The following is an 18,264-nucleotide window of genomic DNA, read 5'->3' as shown; positions in this document are numbered from 1 at the left end:
GACACTGGAGGCACCTCTGCTGGGAGCATGAGCTGCCCTGTGGATGTGCCTCTGAGCCCAATCTCAAAGGAGGAATAGGAGTTTGCCAAATGGAAATGAAGGGAGGAAAGGTTTTCCAGGTGGAGGAAACATGTGTGGAAGAGAATCGGGGAATAAGGTGAAGTTAGATGTATCTGGAAATGGGATCTTATGAGGCAAGTGGCCAGAGATGACTCCAGACAGGCAGTCAATCTTGTGGGCAGATTTTAAAGGGCCTTGACACCCAACTAAGGAGTTGCGGCTCTATCTATCGGCAATAGGAAGCCAGGAAAAGTTTTAGCAGGGATATTATTTGATCACATCTGTCTTTAGAAACATCTCTCTCCATTGATAGAGATAGTAGGGTGTTTGGGAGGAACAGAGGGAAGTAGACTTACGTAGTATCAAATTATATGCACCTGTTTTGTGCCAGATATGAATTTAAATGTTGTGTTTTTATTTAATTCTTATAACATTGAGTGGGAGAAAATTGCAGTTGATTCAGAGTTATGTGACCAGCCTAATATCTCATAGGTACTAAATGGCAAAGGCAAGAAGACTAGCCAGGTCTCTGTTCTTGGTACTCAAGTGAGGGAGACGGATGATGCTTCTGCATGGATTTCTGAATTAGAGATGAGGAAGGGCAGAGCGGGACATGTTTGGGAGGCATTGGGAAGGTGAGAAAGATGATCCAAATGGCTGAAGCCATCTGGTTTGAAGAGGTAACCAGGGTCAGAAAGCATTTACTGGGGAATTCTAAAAAGCCTCAGAGCTGACCATGTGTGACTCTAAATAACTAATATAGTTACTAATCATAAAACTAATAAGAGAAATTTTAGAAATAAAAAATTACTATTTTGCAACCACTACAGTAATAATTCAAGAATTAATAATTTAGAATCATCAATGGATGCTAAGGCCCTTGTGTAAAAGGTTGGCGATCATAATATTTACATAATTTTAAAAAATAACAGATTGCTTATTAATTATAAAGGGGCAAAGGTATGTATTTAGTGGAGAAATACGGTAGACACTCCCATAGTCAAGTGATCAAACCCGTAGAAGGACAAATGACATCAGGTGCTTCTGAATGTGATGCACTGAAAGGGATACAGCATCATCTCGGGAATATTCCTGGCAACAATGTTTAAGCTGGATTTAAACAGAAGGCAACATTCAGATAAAACCGAATCAAACAATATTCTCTAAAGAAACTGGATTGGGCTCTTCAGTGTCATGAGGAAAAAAAGACTGATAAATTGTAGTAGACTAAGAAGAAATCAGGGCATGACAAGTAAACTCAATGTATATTCTCTGATTGGAACCTAGACTGGGGGAAAAAAGCTCTAAAGGACGTTGTTGACACTATCGAGTAGTTTGAATATGGACTGTTTTTTAAGTATGGCAGTATTATATAATTGTTAAAGTTCATGAGTGTGATTTTAGAAGCGAATGTCCTTGTTATTGTATTTAGATGTGAGGTGTTTTAATTTATTGAACTTCTTCTCAAAGGACCCAGGAAAAAAAGTGAGAGAAAGAAGAAAATGTGATACCATGTTGATAATTAATGAGCCAAAATGAAGTGTCTACAGGTGTACAGGTGTTCACTTGCTACTTTTTCACATTTATAATTTCTCAAACTAAAAAGCCAAGGGCAATCTTTTTTTTTTTTTTTTTGGCAAATCTCACTTCCTAACCCGGTAGACTAAAGGCTCCTCCAACACTCCTAACAAAAGGAGATGTGATTTTGTTAAAGGGAAATCTTGCCTGACTGAAATTCTAGATTTCTTTAATGTGACAAATAAGAATATGGGTAATAGAAATCCATACCTGACTTATATTTAAGATTTTATGAAGCCTTTGATAAGTCTTCTGGTTAGAGACTACAACAAGATTAAAAGTTTTTTTTTTGCTGGGGGAAGGAGGGGCTGGTGGGAGATTAGTGTTTTATTGCTGATAATTGCTTAGAGGCACCCGCTACCCCAAACACAAGTCTGCTTAGTATAGGAATTGATGAGTACGTTTGAGAATGGAGAAATGCAGACAGCCAGATTCTTCATAGCTGAGTGAAGGGAAAAGTCTATTTTAAAAGTTGTATGTATGAATTCTAAGAGGAGTGAAATCTCTTGTCCTTTAGATCAGTTGTGGTGAGCATAATATTTGTGGGTAAAAACCACATCTTTCCAGGAGTGGAGTGATTACCATATGTATAGAGAACACATAAAAGTCTCTTGAGTGATCAAGAGATGGCCACCAGTGAGTGTCCTGCAGGGATCTATATTTAAGGAAAATCATCTATATATTTCACTTGCTGGCTGTTCGGCATTGAGTTCTCCCTTAAGAACCCCCCAAAAGATGGACCTAACTTGGATTATTAAGTAATGCTGCCTGAAATTTGTATAACACTTTATATTTTAGCAATCACTTTTATAAACATTGTCTTGCTTTGGTGGGTGGAGGCTGAGGGTGAGAAAATGTTCTTGCCATTTTACAGTTGAGAAAACTGAGGCTAGGATGGTAAAATGATTTGTCTAGAGCCACCTGCATGGTAGCCCATTGAAGTTGGATTCATGCTCATTGTTGTTCCTATAAAAGTGAGCCTGGAGACCAGTATAGCACAATATAAAGCATGGAAAGTTAAAATCAATTGAGAATGTTCTGTTTAAGAAGAGAGAAGGCAGAAAATACGCAATTTGTTTGTGAAAGAATTCCATAGAAATAACTTTTATAGGCCGGGCAAGGTGGCTCACACCTATAATCCCAGCACTTTGGGAGGCCAAGGTGAGTGGATTTCCTGAGCTCAGGAGTTCGAGACCAGTCTGGGCAACACGGTGAAACCCTGTCTCTACTAAAATACAAAAAATTAGTTGGGCGTGGCAGCATGCACCTATAATCCCAGCTACTTGGGAGGCCGAGGCAGGAGAAGCGCTTGAACCCAGGAGGCGGAGGTTGCAGTGAGCCGAGATGGTGCCATTGCACTCCAGCCTGGGCAAGAGAGCAAGACTCTGTCTCAAAAAAAGAAAAAAAGAACTTTTATAGAGACAGGGGAGCTTGATTTAAATAAAAACTGTACTTACGAAAAATAGATAGTGAATAGTGAATAAATGTTGTTTTAGCTATTCAATTGTGTATTAATAAATGACATACGTAAAATTGGTTAAATTTCATTAGAACAACAACAAGAACAACAAAAAGTAAACCTGGAGAAATTGTCCAGCCTTGGGCATTGTCCTTGTCATTTGGAAAGGTGTTTGCAACAATAGCAGGCTTTTTCCAGGGACCTAAAGGCAAGATTGTTTAGCTCAGAGGTAAGACATTTGGGCTCTGAACCCACCTGAGTCACTCTATGTGACCTTGGTACTGGTTGGTAAGCCACTCTTAAATGGGCATAGTAACATCTGCACTCACCAGCTGACAAGCTCGTGAGGATACAGTGAGATAATTGATGGGAAAACACTGCTAAAATGTTGGAATCTGTGTACAAACAAAATATATTATTTTATTTTGTAAAACTACCCTACAAGTCCTGTTTTTACTGACCAACAGTAAAATAAGGCAGGAGAAATTGTAAAAGGCAGCTTTGAGCCTCTTCATTGCTGCTTTGAAATCTAAAGCATTCATCACACTTTCAAACACATTACCTTCCCAGTGGGGACTACAAAGTCAGGCTAAAGGACATTTTATAACTTACGTTAATTCCGCTGCTTGATTCCTTTATCAGATCTGGTCTTCGAGGGTTTAATAGCAGCATTTTTGGCATTTCATGGATGAAATGAATTTTCTGTTCATCAGCACATGGTGTTAGAGTTGAAAAATACTTGTGGAAACTTCTTTTTTCATAGCCAAAGGCTCACTCACTGGTTCTAAGTGTCATGGTTAGGAGGGCTGTTACATGCCAGTGGAAATTTGGGAAGTGGCATAGTTTTTGCTGTTTTGGGCCACTTGGGAAGTTGATGTTGAGGGAGACCACAGTGTGTAATGTGTGTTTCTCAGTTGCAGACTGCTGAAGATGCAGACTGATGAGGATTCCACCAATCCTCCTCCTGATCCTGTTACTTGATCCCTGTATTGGATATGGTCTTTGGTCTGAGTGTTTAACAGCAGCCTTTTTGCATTTTGTGGATGATAATGAATTTTCTGTTCTAGAGGAAGACTGATCTTTGGGAACAAAACAATATAATTTGTCTTAATAGGAGGGAGGGAGGAAGGTAGGGAGGGAGGGAGGTGGGGAGGGACTTTTGAGAAAATGTCTGGCTGTTCATGGTAGTTGGAATAGTATGATATTACTTCTGCAAGGTACCTAGGCTGCTGAAGGAAAAGTTCCTTTATATGTATTGAGTTCCTGGTTTATCCAAGCTTGTGAGAGACAAGCTTGTACAAGGCAGCATATAGTTTTGTAAATAGCACATTTAAATAGTCAGGGGACTTGGATTCCAGTCTTGGCTCCAACACTGGAGGCCTACAGTAGATAGGGTCTGCCTTGCTGACTTTCCTGGGCTGCTCTAAGCTGCAGCATTAGCCATTGTCAATGCTTATTTTAAATAGCATTTCTAGTCCTCAGTACTCACTTTCAGCTCTTCAACAAAGCTATACCAAAGCCGTCAAAGCTATGAAAGCCATTGGTTTGCGCAGCATTATTTGATGGGTTTTAGTTCTAGGTTACCCCCTTCCTCCTAGTAGGGCTGAAGTACAGTCAGTACCCCTGCTCTGCAAATGTAGTTAGGAAAAGCCAGTGCTCTAGGCCATCTGCAAACTGAACGATGGCAAACAGACTGTCATCAGTACATTGTGTTAGCAGTGAGAAAACACTGGGGAAACCTGTGTCTTCCATAACCAAAGGCTCGCTGGTTCTAAATGTACTTGACAGTGTGTCTTATTCAGAAGCCTTTCCCTCTTCCTTCTGCTCTTTCTTTCTATGCTTTGGTATTGTGTAAGTGATTTGGCCAGTTCACCTAATTTCTTGATAGTTCATTAGAATTTGAAGAATATTGCCTGTTTTTACTGGTTATTGGTTTTCTGTGACCCTGGGAAACCATAATGCACAAAGTGGTAGAGATATGAGACTTTCTTGTCACAGCTTTGTAGTATCCACTGAAAGTTTTTATGTCTCCCTTAAATTATCTCTGCTTTCAAAAATAGACATTCCAAAGCTACTGATAGGCAAGGTTGCAATTCCAGTTATAATAGAGTAAGCACACTCCATCTTTCTTTCGCACTGAATGCAGCCAAAAAACACTGGGCAGAATATATGGATCAGCTATTTGAGGAATCAAAAGCAAATGATAGCGGGCAGATGGAGGAAGGAAACCAAAATGCAAGGTATGAAAGACCCAGTCCAGAGTTTCCTGTTTTGTTTTGTTCTTTTCTTTTTTCCATTCACATTTCCTGCCTGGATTCAAAGTCAGTGCGCATCCCAGAATTGCACTCTGGGTACAGACAGAGCTCCAAGGGAATCCCTCTCTTTCTGGCCAAAGGAGAGGAAGGGAAGCCGCACCAGGACAGACTGGAAGAAATCCTACCAGTTTCTATGCTAACCCTGTTAACATTTAATATGTTACATTCTAGACTTTTTCTGCGCATAGTGTTTGTAAAACAGTTATAGTTATACCAAACATTGTGTTTCCTGTTTTTTCTCTTAATAGAGGAATATGCTTATAATCTAAACTTACTATACAGTCACTGTAAACTTATTTTTAAATAATTTGGTAAGCAGCTGTAGCCTGGTTCAGGGATTCTCAAATCTTAGTGTGCATTTAAGTTACCTTAGATTCTGGTTCACTGGTCTACCTTGGGACCTGAGAATGCATTTACAGCAGGCACCCCATCTTGCCAATACTGTCCCCGGAAAGACCAGGTTTTGAACAGTTATTTAACAGTTCCCATTTAGGTTGTTTCCAGTTTGTTGCTTTTTTTCTTTAGAGACAGGGTCTCACTTTGTTGCCCAGGCTGGAGTGCAGTGGTATGATTATAGCTCACTATAGCCTTGAACTCCTAGGCTCAAAGGATCCTCCCGCCTTGGCCTCCCAAGTAGCTGGGACTACAGGCACATGCCACCACACCCAGCTTACTTTTAAATTTCTTATAGAGACGGTCTCGCTATGTTGCCCAGGCTGGTCCCAAACTCCTGGCTTCAAGCAACTCTCCCACAGTGCTGAGATTACAGAAATGAGCCATCACTCCCAGCCTGTTGCTTTTGTAATTAGTGTGATGGTGGGATATTTTTGCACATAGAACTTTTCTTCATATTTGGTATTATTTCTTTGGGGTAGACTCCTAGAAGCAATGTAACTGGGTCAGAAGTTATGACTATTTAAATTGCTGGTAAACTATTGATGATTATTTTCTCAGATTTTGCCAATGATAATAAATATATTCTTTATATCTGAGCCTCATTCGAGGCTTAGAATGGTTCAGCTGTATGAGGTCACACAGCAAATCGTTCAAAGAGCTGTGATTTTACTCCCAGGTATCTGTTTCGCAGCCTGCTCTTCCCCTGCACTACTTCGGAGACAGCCACTGCTTCCCCCTATCCCCTCCATTTAAACAAGTCTCACTCTGCTTGTGCTTGCCTCACCGTTAGCTCACTCTTTTTCCTTTTAAGCTTTGCTAATTCAACATGTGAAAATGAGCTCCCCTTATGTTCATTTTTATTTATATTTGTTTGACAGAGTTTATGCCTGTATCTGGTCACATCCCTGGTCCTTTGATAAATTTTGTTTCCTAAGTTGGTCTTACTTTACTTGACTTCTCTGCTGTGTAAACAATACAGATACTAACTTGTTTCTGCTGCAACTGTTTTGTAATTTGTCTTGTATTTTGTTTGCTTTTTTTAAACATAATTTAACATTTTCTTTCTCTTTTTCTATTTCCCACTAAACTTAAAGAGGTTTTCCCTTTGCAGAAGTTTGATAAACATAGGAAGATATTTTTAAAAGGAAGCGTAGGGGCTTTAAGGGCACCTGTGAGAAATACAACATTAAATTTTTGCTTTTTTCCTCAGTGCCAGGTTTACTTGATAATTTCTCCCTTCTGCCCAAACACATGGTTTCTCCACAAAGATTTTCATGCTCAAATGAGAGGACAAATTATGGGTGATGCTGTCTCGAGGATATGATTTATCATTTTTAAAACAGAGTTAGAAGGGCATTATGAAATAATGTAAAATGAAGAAATACCCAAGCTTTTTTGCCATAATTTTCTTCTACATTTTATCCATTGTTATAACAGAACTAGAACAAACTTTTAATTTGAAACTTTAAAAAAAAAGTATCATGTTTATACAGGCATGCAATTTAAAAAATAAAATAGTTCTACACAACTTGATGTGAAAAAACAATAGTCTCCTGGTCCTGACCCCACCAGTGCCTTTTCCTATTCTGCTTCAACTCTTCTAGCTGAACTTTGTGTTATTTAACTCTATGTCATTCACTCTTTTTTTTAGATTTTTAAAATGTGTTTACTTTTGTGTCTCCACATGACATGAGATATTGCTACTCTGTAATTTTTGAATATAGGCATTCTCTGTTACTGCCTTCCACTGTAGAAGGCAAAGCTTTAGTGTCCTTCTGTGACTCCTCCTTCATGATCCCTACTCTGTGACCCCATCTCCACTACACATGTTCAGGCTTCCTATCCTGTCTTTGCTGTGCCGTTCTTTGTCCTTTGTTTAGCTCAATATGCAGTGCTTACATTATTACAGTTCTGTAAATGCTATTCATGGCCAAGACATGTAGTTTCCTAGAATTACTTTCCTTCTCTGCACAACATTTTGTTTCCTGTAGAGTTAGTAATTGCCTTGGTTTTTAGCTTTAGTAGTTTTCTTTGCACTTACCCCCAAATTATGAAACTCCTCTCAATATAGCCAGAGGCATTGGGTATTCTGTTGAGTTCATCTCCGTGGTGACATCTCTCCAGAGCTTACTTTCCAGCCCAAACTTGTGAGCTACTGCGCAGTCCTTCATCTCTCCTTTATTGGCATCCTAGTGAGTCCTGTTTCTTCTTTTCTCCATGTTTACTCCCTTACTATCGAGACTGTACCCTGTGTGATTCCTGGAAAAGAGTATATAAGTGGTAAATATTTTAAAATCATGTATATATGAAAAAGGCTTTAATTTATCCTTAGTTTATCCTTTAGTTTATGCTTAGTGGTAATATGGCTGGGTACAGAATTCTAAGTGGGAAATCGTTTCCCCGCAGAATCTAAAGGCATTTTCTCGAAGTTTTCTGTTTTTCAGTGTGACTTTTGAAAAGTCTTATTCTAATGATCCCTCATATAAAGCTTGTTTTTAATCTCTGGAGGCTTTGGAGTCTCTTCTTAGTCCCCAGATTCTGAAATCCTATGATGCTGAGTCTTGGTATGTAGGTCTGTTTTCTTCCATTATGTTGGGCATTGAGTGATCACTTTGGATTTGGAAATTTATATCCTGTGTGGTGTGCTCAATCTACCTTTTTTTTTAAATTTCCCACACTTCACTGACATATCATCCTTCCATCGTTAATCAGAAGTCTTGATAATTTTTTTTAAAGGAAATTATAATAAAACGTGCTTCCCAAAGCTGGATTCTTATCAGTTAAATATTGAAAAGGGATCATGGTAACTAAATTGGACAACCAGAATTTCAAAGAGTACTGGCAAACAGAAAATATAGACAGTCACACATTTTACTTGACAGAGCAAATAAAGGTTGCATTGAATGAGTTGTTGAAGCTATTTATTACTCTAGTGCTGAGCACAGACTTGTATCATAGACAGGTAAATTAATTTATAATCTGGAAAATTATCCAATGCTCCCCAAGTAATTTGAGAAGATTAAAGGCACATCCCTTGTTTCAACATGATCCCTAAACATCCACATACCAAAAATATTCATATATTTGACTACCCCAACCTTTAGCCAAGTTAGTAGGACAGTTGTCTTCTAGGCCAACCATGGTAATAATACATCTTTAAATTTTTCCTAGACTATAGATTTAAATTTTCTTTCCCTAAATGATAGTTATACTAAAGCAATTATTCAGTCAGTCAGATAGAAGTAGTGTTTCTCTATCATTGTAATTTTTGAAAAACTGGGTAAACATCTACTGACATGTGCTTTAAAAAGTGTTAACTTTGAAAAGTCCTGAAGCCACATGATTCATCTGTAGGACCATTTTTTCCCCCCAAGGGCTACTCTTGGAATGGTAAACGCTGAGTGGGCAAACTTCATGGTGGGGATTTTATGTGTCTTAATATAAGCTTAATTCTGGATATGAATAGTCATCTTAGCATATTTTCATGTGGGCTTGTAATGAATCTTCTTTTTCTTCTTTTCTGTCAGCTTTTTGGAGACTGGGAAGCCCAACTGCGGAGAATAATGAAGCTCATTGCTGGAGGTGGCTTGTCTATCACTGGCTCTCACAACATGTGTGGGGACTATCTGTACAGCGGCCACACGGTCATGCTAACACTCACCTACTTATTTATCAAAGAGTGTAAGTCTAAAAGACTTCCATTGTAATTTCCTCACCTGGCATTTCTCATGAACTCTGGTCCTCTGGTAAAACTCGTTTTCTGGAAAATCTGCTGAAGCAAGACTGGAGGCTTCAGGAGGGTCACAGCTTCATTTCATCACCATGCAACTGGCACCCAGGGAAATATGTGGAAGGACAGAACTGGTCTTCCTGAGGAGGAGGTGTCCTGGAGTGTCATCTGTAGTACTGGGGTGGAGGGAGTTCCAAGCACAGCCTGCAGGGTGTGTCATGAGCCAGTTATACAACTGCTCTAAGGAGCCAGTTGGAAATCTCAAAGGGACACAGAAATCCAGGATCAGGCCTGATTGGGTGATGGTAGATTATGTGTTGATGCAGCAACTATTTTTTCAGCACTTGGCACTATGCTACATGCCTGAGGGTACAGTGATGGGTCAGACTCATCCCTGTCCTCAACAAGGCTATGGGCTTAGGACTGAGGCAGATACTAAATAGGACATTTCCCTTAAGAAATGTACTTAAAATATTTTATTGTGAAATCACAAAATAATATTATAGATACCGCATACATGGCTCAGATTTAATATATATTAGCATTTTGTCATATTTAATTCAGGTAACCCTTTTAGAAAGGAAATGAAATGTTAATATATGATTAAAGCCTTTTCATTCCTTTCCTATATCATTTCCATCCATTTTTTTGTACTTGTATATTATTGTTTTGTGGTTTTTAAAATGTATATACATAAATGGCATGATGCCATTTATATTCTTCTGCCACTATTTACCCTCAGATTATGTTTTTGAGATATGAGATTTTGGTCCATTCACTTTAATTGCTATTAATATGACAGTGCTAGAAATGAACTACCCATTTTTATTCATTTCTCTACTTACAGAAAATTTTATTATCCTCAATATCACATTGTTAGAAACAGTCTGATAAGCATTATGCAGAGGGTTTCCATGAAGAGCAATGGGTAGAACCAGGCTGCTGTGGTATCACAGAGGAGGGAGATGCTTTGCCTTCTGGAGGTGTCTTGGGAGCATGTGGTACTCTGTGGGAGTTTAAGTGATTGGAATTCAGAGTAGGGGTAATAATGAGAACGGACAGGTAAGTGGGAACCAGATCACAGAGGGTGCTTAAGCCATGAGAAGAGGGTCTGAACTCTCAGCTGATGGAGATCGGGTGCCCATTGAGGGGTTGTAACCAGTGGGGCAGTGTCATTTGTCTTTGAAGAGAGAAAAATCACTCTTGCAGCAGCTTGCAGGATGGACTGGATGGGGGGCAAAACTGGAGACGGGAAGAAAAGTTAGGAGATTGCTGCAGTAACAAAGGAAACTAGCCTGATGGCATCAGGGATGGAGAGAAGTGGCAGACACTTCAAGACATTAATAAAGAGAGTCAGCAGATAACAGGATGGATTATGGGGTAGAGAAAACAGGTAGCGGACTGGGCCGAAACCTAGTTTTGTTCTTGAAAGACTAAGATAAGGAAATATAGGAAGAGGAGAGAGATGCACTTCAGGGCACTGAGGTAGAAAAGAGAGAATAGATGTTCCAATGCTTATACTTAGTATGTGAGCAGATATAGTGAATTCTAGCAAGATCTATTCAGAATTGTCAGGGCATAATCCAGCCCTTGGACTGGGATGTAACTGGATGTGGACAGTGGGAATCACATAGGCCAGATGTCAGCAGCCCTGGGGGAGGGATTCCTGGCTCCTGCTGCCTGATACCTGAAATTCTTTAATGGGGTCAAGCCTTATCCATCTTGACAATAAGGCAGCGTGTCATATTGAGAGGCAGAGGCCTTGGTACTATCACTTACTAGCTCTATGACCCTGGAAAGAAACTTTAACCTAAGTCTTAGTTTCCTCATGTTTAGAATGAAATATTCACATCTGCTTCATGGAGTGGGAAAAAGTTTATGAAAATTAAAATTAGATGGCATATATGGATACTTATAGAGTCACACAGAGATTGTCTTGTTTTTGTATTGTCAAGGTATCGAATACTAATGTAACTAGAATATTCCTACCCTGACTGCTCCATTTAAAATTGCAAACTGCCCTTCACTCCCTATACTTCTGATCCCCCTTATCCAGCTCAACTTTATTATTTTTCCACAGCCTTTAACACCTAACATAATGTGTAAATTATTTATTATAAGTATTGTCTCTTATCTCTCTTCCCCACTAGGAAGGGATCTTCCCACAAAGGCAGGCTTCTTGCCTTTTTTATTCATTGATCCAGGTACCTAGAGCATTGCCTGTCCCTGGTATGTAAGAGGCTCAGTGAATATTGGTTGAATGAATGACTGGTTCTTGGACCCCTTGAGAATCCAATAAAAGCCTGAACTGCTCATGCTGGTGTGGAGAGTGTAGATCATATTCAAACAACATTTTGCCTAACATTGCAGAGCCTCTGAATCCCACAATTGAGAATCCAAGGTAGAAAGGCCTGCACTAATAGAAATTTTGATGTTTTCCTCAGGTAATTTCCCAAATGGAGGTACAGACAAGTATTTATCTGACACAATTCAGCCTTTGAGAAGGCACTTGAACTAGAATTCCCAGGCATCTGGGTGCTTTTCTGTTTGTATTTGAGAAATGAAAATCTCAAAGACTTTCAGATTAGTGTATGGTTGCAAAACTTGGAAAGCAGTATAGTTAAATCAATTATGACTGCTTAGTCCTTGTATTAGGCTCTATGGACCAAAAGGTATTGATTTTTATATAGAACATCAACCCCAAATTAACTGGAGGTAAATTTAAATGTCAATGGACAGTTTTTAAAAATGAAGCATGGTGCATTAACCTGTCCTTATCTGATTAGACTCATCTTTTAAACACTATTTATGATTGTATGAATCAATAACCAAATATGAATTACTATCACTAGTATAATCACATCATAAAAAGCTGTTTCTGTTCTAACCTTGGTTACAGATAAATGAAAGCCCTTAGATTCACTAGGTCTGTTTTCAGAAGGGAAGACTCAAGGTAATTGGATTCGGAAGCATTAGTAGAGGCATAGTTGAGTGCCCTTAATGTCATTTGAATAATGGGACTGTTGCAAATCTCTCCCCCTTTCAGATTCCCCTCGACGACTCTGGTGGTATCACTGGATTTGCTGGCTTCTCAGCGTAGTTGGAATCTTCTGTATTCTCTTAGCGCATGACCACTACACTGTGGACGTGGTGGTGGCATATTACATCACCACGAGACTCTTCTGGTGGTATCACACTATGGCCAATCAGCAAGTGAGTTTCTCCCCTTTTGATTTTAGCTTCTATTGCTTCTGGCTTGGTGTTGCTGGCTTGGGCAGGGTGCAAAGAACCCATGGATGTCTTAAGTTTCTCTTTCTTAAGAGTTAATCAGCTAAGATTGTGTTGTGTTTTGTGACACTGATTCTCTTCAGAATTAAGAATAAAAAGTTCATTAATATAATGGTGTAAGGAATTCCTTCTAGAATAAGTAGCACACTTTCATTATCCATGAAAAATGAAAAATATTTTCTAAGCTTGTGTCCCTCCTTGCTTGATTCACTTTCCTACCCTCTTCTCCCTATCCTGGGCACATCACAAGCTTAATACTTAACATTTAATTAAGTGTTAATATTTTTTAGCATAGAAGAGGAATACCTAAAAAGCTAACTGAGGTATTTATTTATAGGCAAGAGATGAGTGAGCCATAAGTTCTCCTTGTCCTCCCAGAATTGGCGTTGTTTTTCTACTGAGATGTGGCTCAGTTTGTAGATGAGTGTGGAGTGTAGAATGGTGGTGACAGAGAGAAGCTAGGATATGTGGGTGGACACGCAGGGTAGGTATGGGATCCTTTGGGAATTTTAGCATGGCAAGTATTTGAACTTAAAGTGAAAGATTGTAAGAAATGTGTTTATGTTTCTTTGTTATCCTAGGTGCTAAAGGAAGCTTCCCAGATGAACCTCCTGGCCAGGGTGTGGTGGTACAGGCCATTTCAGTACTTTGAAAAGAATGTCCAAGGAATTGTACCTCGATCTTACCATTGGCCTTTCCCCTGGCCAGTAGTCCACCTCAGTAGGCAAGTTAAATACAGCCGGCTGGTGAATGACACATAACAGCTGTACAAAGTGGGGAAAAGACAAATTGTCCGAAGTGCTAAGAACTCCATGAGAGAAGATGCCATAAAATAAACACCTCCCTATTCCTATTATCTTTCAATGGTTACCTTGACTTAACCTATTGAGTTACCTGGTCAGCACTGTGATCTTTTTTTCTCTCCAAAGGACCTGCGTTGGACAACAATAAAGAAAAATTTAACCTATCATGCACTGTACACATTTCCTGTTCATAAGTTTGGGATTTACATAACCCGCAACCACCATGTTCCTTTGTATATGATGCAACAGCATAAATGTAAGCTTTTATATCATAAGTTCTGGTCTTTCCAGTCACATCTGGAAATAAAGCGTATTATTTTCTTGGGAAAACATACTTTTCATATCTCTTGCCCCAAAGATTGGGCTGTAAGCCATTTTCTAGCAAATGTCTCTATGAAGGTTTCTAAGCACCTGAATGGGGTTTGATTCTGAAATCTTTCTACCTGTTGCACCGATATTCAAATAAAAATGATAGACACAGAAAGGTTTGGTAACTTTGGGTTTTGTAAAATCAGCAAAGACAGTGTTTCAAAAAGTGCAAAAAAAAAAGATTCTGTTATAAAGTGATTTTCTAAGTATTTCCTAACTTTATTTTTCAAAATGATGTTATGAAAACCAAATTTAAAGATTTTTAACATGTCAGAGAGAAGAGAGTTAAAATTTAAAAATGCATCTTGGGAGAGAAATTTGTCTATGTTTCTAGTGCCTTTCTTGTCTTGATTGTATGGTCAGTAGGCAATCTTAAATGTTTTTATTTAAAATAAAGTATTCCATGAAAATATAAATATATGTATACACTACTAAATTTTGCATTTATAGCTAAATTGAATCAGAAGACTGCTTATGGTTTTAAAATTGCAATGACTTAAATAATGAGGTTGTTAATTAGAGTCAGAGCCTGTTCACATATTGTGATCAGGTAGCAATGACATGTACCACTTAAATTATTTTATCGTCTATTTGGTAGTTCGATTTTAACTACTCAATGAAAACAGCCATGAATATCTTTTCTTAAAGAGAGTTTTGAAAATGATCACTTACCTAAAACTTGAAAGCTATGAATTGGTTATCCATACTCTCATGACAATTTTGTTGGTGAACAACAAAAAAGAGATCTATTTCTTTAAAAGATATTTGTGCAGAAACTGCATGTAACTCTTAAGTTTTACTCCTAACATATGTATGTTTGGGGAAGTATTCTATTCTATACTTGCCAATGTGGAGAACAAAATAGTTTTTTAAGAATGAAGAAGTATATATATCCATTCTGTATTTTACGTGCAGCAGAATTATCTTCCGTAGGATTTTTTTGTGTATTCACAAGGTGATATTTGTATTGTAAAACAATAATGGTGAAGGAAATAAAAAGGCTTTTAAAATTTTGTTTGTTTTAAATCTTTGTAAAGTTATTATTCCAGAGAGTATACTGGTATCTTACAGCTTACCTAGATCATAAATTAATCAAGATGCACTTTTTAATAAAAACTGATACTTAAAATAAATGGCTGTTATTTCTACTGTGTTCACATTCTCCATAGAAGTCATAAATGAAGTCATTAAAGCAAGATAGAAAATCAGTTTCAGAATTTCTTCATGGAGTGTTTCTGCTTGACATGGGACTTTTAATAATTATCTGGATTTTTTTTTCTTGGGATTCCTTAAAATATATTCTAATCTTCAGTAAATTCTATGGAGTTTTTTAATATATAAAAAGAGTCACATATAATTTAAATTCAAACTTTAGAACAATGTTTACTAACATTTTGCATTCTCTAATTTTCAACCAAGTTGTTTTTTTTCTTCCTACACCTGGCAGTAATATAGCTTCTCCAGTGTAGATGGAAAGGAAAAGTAAATCCAAAGTGAGAAGTAGAGTAATAGTACTATGATAACCAGTGGAAATGGAAAAGAACTATTCACAAAGAAAAAAGGTTATTATTATTTCTGATGTGGTGACTAAAGGAAAATCTCAACAGTGGAGATGTCTCTTTGATAAAGGATGTGTCAAGGAGGCTAGAAATATAAAACCAGAGGCCAGGTGTGGTGGCTCACGCCTGTAATTCCGGCACTTTGGGAAGCCAAGGTGGGCTGATCACTTGAACCCAGGAGATTAAGACCAGCCTGATCAATATGAAACCCTGTTTCTACAAAAAATACAAAAATTAACCCACCCAGCATGGTGATGCACACCTGTGGTCCCAGCCTCTTAGAAGACAGGTAGGAGGATCGCTTGAGCCCGGGAGGCAGAGGCTGCAGTGAGCCATGATCATGCCACTGCACTCCAGCCCCAGCAGAAGAGTGAAGCTCCATCTTTGGTTGGGGGGGGGGGGGGGGGAAGGGAAATTAAAACCAGTAAAACTTTTCCTGTGTGGGGCTTTAAACTTGTGTATCGGACAGGGGAAATGGGGTGGCCTCTTTAGGCAAATAGAGCCAAACCCTTGGATAGGTCTTTATTTAACTGTTACAGCCTTTCACTAACTTTGACTATTGACTGCTGCCATATGGAAGGGAAAGTAAATTGAGTAAGTGGAAATGATATATTGGCACTTACTAAAAATAGGATCTTTTTTTTCTAAAAAAACTAGAAATAATTATATAAAAATTTATTGTTATGAGTTTACATGCCACATATGTATCACGAAATCCACTGCTGATTGTTCTTCATGGCTGACTACACTGATTCATGAATTGACATATCTTCTGGGTCTCTAGTGTGCAAATCCCAGGAAGGACAAGGAGAAAGCTCATTGTATTCTAGAGAATCGTAGTGTACTTGGTAAGGATTGCCTGTATAAGGACATGTGCTTTCTCAATGTCTTTTTTTTTTTTTTTGGCTCACTTAACAAGTTAGACATTTTATATGTATTAGTTAACCCTCACACAACCACAAAGTGTAATTATCATTCCCATTTTACAGATAGACCAAAGTGACTCAGATATATTAAATAACCTGCCCAAGGGCATGCAACTGGTAAGTGGTAAAAATCCTATTGGAACCCAAGTATCCACCCTCCCCGACCAATCCTGTGAGCTTTCATAAACTCTTCAGTAAGAGTCTGCAGTGAGAGAAACCTATGCCTATGGTGGTAAAGCATACTCTTACTGTGGACTGAGGAGCAAGAAATTTACACCATAAGGTGTGAGAGGAAAATTTGACTGATTTCTTAATTGCTATATGTTTTATTTGTATCCCAAGCACATGCCAAATTTTGATCAATTTGATAAATCTCATAATAAATACCTCATACAATGGAAATCCATGCCAACCTTAATTTGACCACCAATATACAAAAAGTCAACTAGATTTCTGAATTTATTAGGAAACAATATGCTGTTTGGATCACTAGATATTGATATCCTTTATTTTTTTTTCTCCCTGGGATCAAGAAACAATTTGAACAAGTCAAAACTGTTGACTTGGTATTCTACTTATCAGCACCTTAAAATACTTATCCACTTCCTAGTTTACAGTGCAAGTCAGAAGGAAATGAAATGACCTTTCACATTTAAGGTGATAGTTGATATAACTGAATGAATATCTACCATGTTTGTAACTCTTTTCTGTTTGTTGCATTTGTCCTCTCTTCATCCCTTCCTTTTTCTGTCTTCCTTTAGTTTTGAACAATTTATGATTCTATTTTATCTCTTAGCATGCCAGTTATTCTCTTTACGAATGTTTAAATGGTTGCCCTAGAGTTTACAATATAAACTTTTTTCCAAATACAAGCCTGCCTTCAAGTGTAGTGTAGACATTTGATAGCCTGCCTTCAAGTGTAGTGTAGACATTTGATAACAACACATTCCCAATTTCTCATTTCTGCCCTTAGAACATTCCTGTCATTCATTTCACTCATCCATGTGGTGTAATCATTCAATACACTATGACATTTATTACTTTGAACAAGCAATTACCCTACAGATCAATTAAGAACAATTAAAAATTTTGTTCACCTTCACTTATTTATTCTCTGATGCTCTTCTTATGTAGTTCAATCTTCTAACTGACATAATTTTCATTTTGCCTGAAGAACTTCCCATTTCTTACAGGGCAGGTTGGCTGGCTTTTTTTCTTTCAACACTTTAAATATTTCACTCCACTTTCTTCTGGCTTACCTAGTTTCTCACAAGAAGTCTGCCATAATTTTATTCTTTTCTTCTATAGGTAATATGCTTTTTCCTCTGGCTTCTTTCAAAAATTTCTCTTTATCTTTGCCTTTCTACAGATTTAAGATGAAATGCGGAGGTGTAGACTTTTTTTGGGGGAAGGGTATTTATTTTTGACTTTTGATGTTCTCTGAGCTTCCTGGGTCTGTGGTTTGGTGTCTGTCATTAATTTTGAAAAGTTGTCAGCCATTATTACTTCTTTCTTCTCTGTTTTCCCTTTCTTTTGTTTTTGATACTCCCATGATGATAAGTTACACATTTTGAAATTGTCCCACAGTTCTTGGATGTTTGCCTCCCCCTTTTTTCAGTCTGATAGGTTTCTATTGACGCATCTTCAAGTTCACTGATACTACTCTCCTTGGCCATGTTTGTTCTAATGATGAGCCTATCAAAGGCATTATTCATTTCTGTTACAATGTTGACTATTTCTAGCAGTTTCTTTTGGTTCTTAGCTCCAGATTCTTCTGCTAT

At 38.0% G+C, this 18,264-nt stretch overlaps 1 protein-coding gene across 1 annotated transcript in view; it reads left to right on the top strand.

The window, feature by feature from the left end:
• The window catches only part of SGMS1 (sphingomyelin synthase 1), a 159,479-nt gene extending 144,348 nt beyond the window's left edge, over window positions 1-15,131 (top strand). The window contains exons 6-8 of the mRNA XM_011990285.1: window positions 9,336-9,489; window positions 12,585-12,751; window positions 13,408-15,131. Of these exons, the coding sequence (XP_011845675.1) occupies window positions 9,336-9,489; window positions 12,585-12,751; window positions 13,408-13,587 (501 nt within the window). The 3' untranslated portion in view covers window positions 13,588-15,131. The remainder of the gene's footprint in view (window positions 1-9,335; window positions 9,490-12,584; window positions 12,752-13,407) is intronic.
• The last annotated feature ends 3,133 nt before the right edge of the window (window positions 15,132-18,264 follow it).

The sequence above is a fragment of the Mandrillus leucophaeus genome, unplaced genomic scaffold (assembly GCF_000951045.1).
Source record: "Mandrillus leucophaeus isolate KB7577 unplaced genomic scaffold, Mleu.le_1.0 Scaffold376, whole genome shotgun sequence".
Lineage (NCBI taxonomy): Eukaryota > Metazoa > Chordata > Mammalia > Primates > Cercopithecidae > Mandrillus > Mandrillus leucophaeus.
This window is presented reverse-complemented; position numbering and strand designations above follow the sequence as displayed.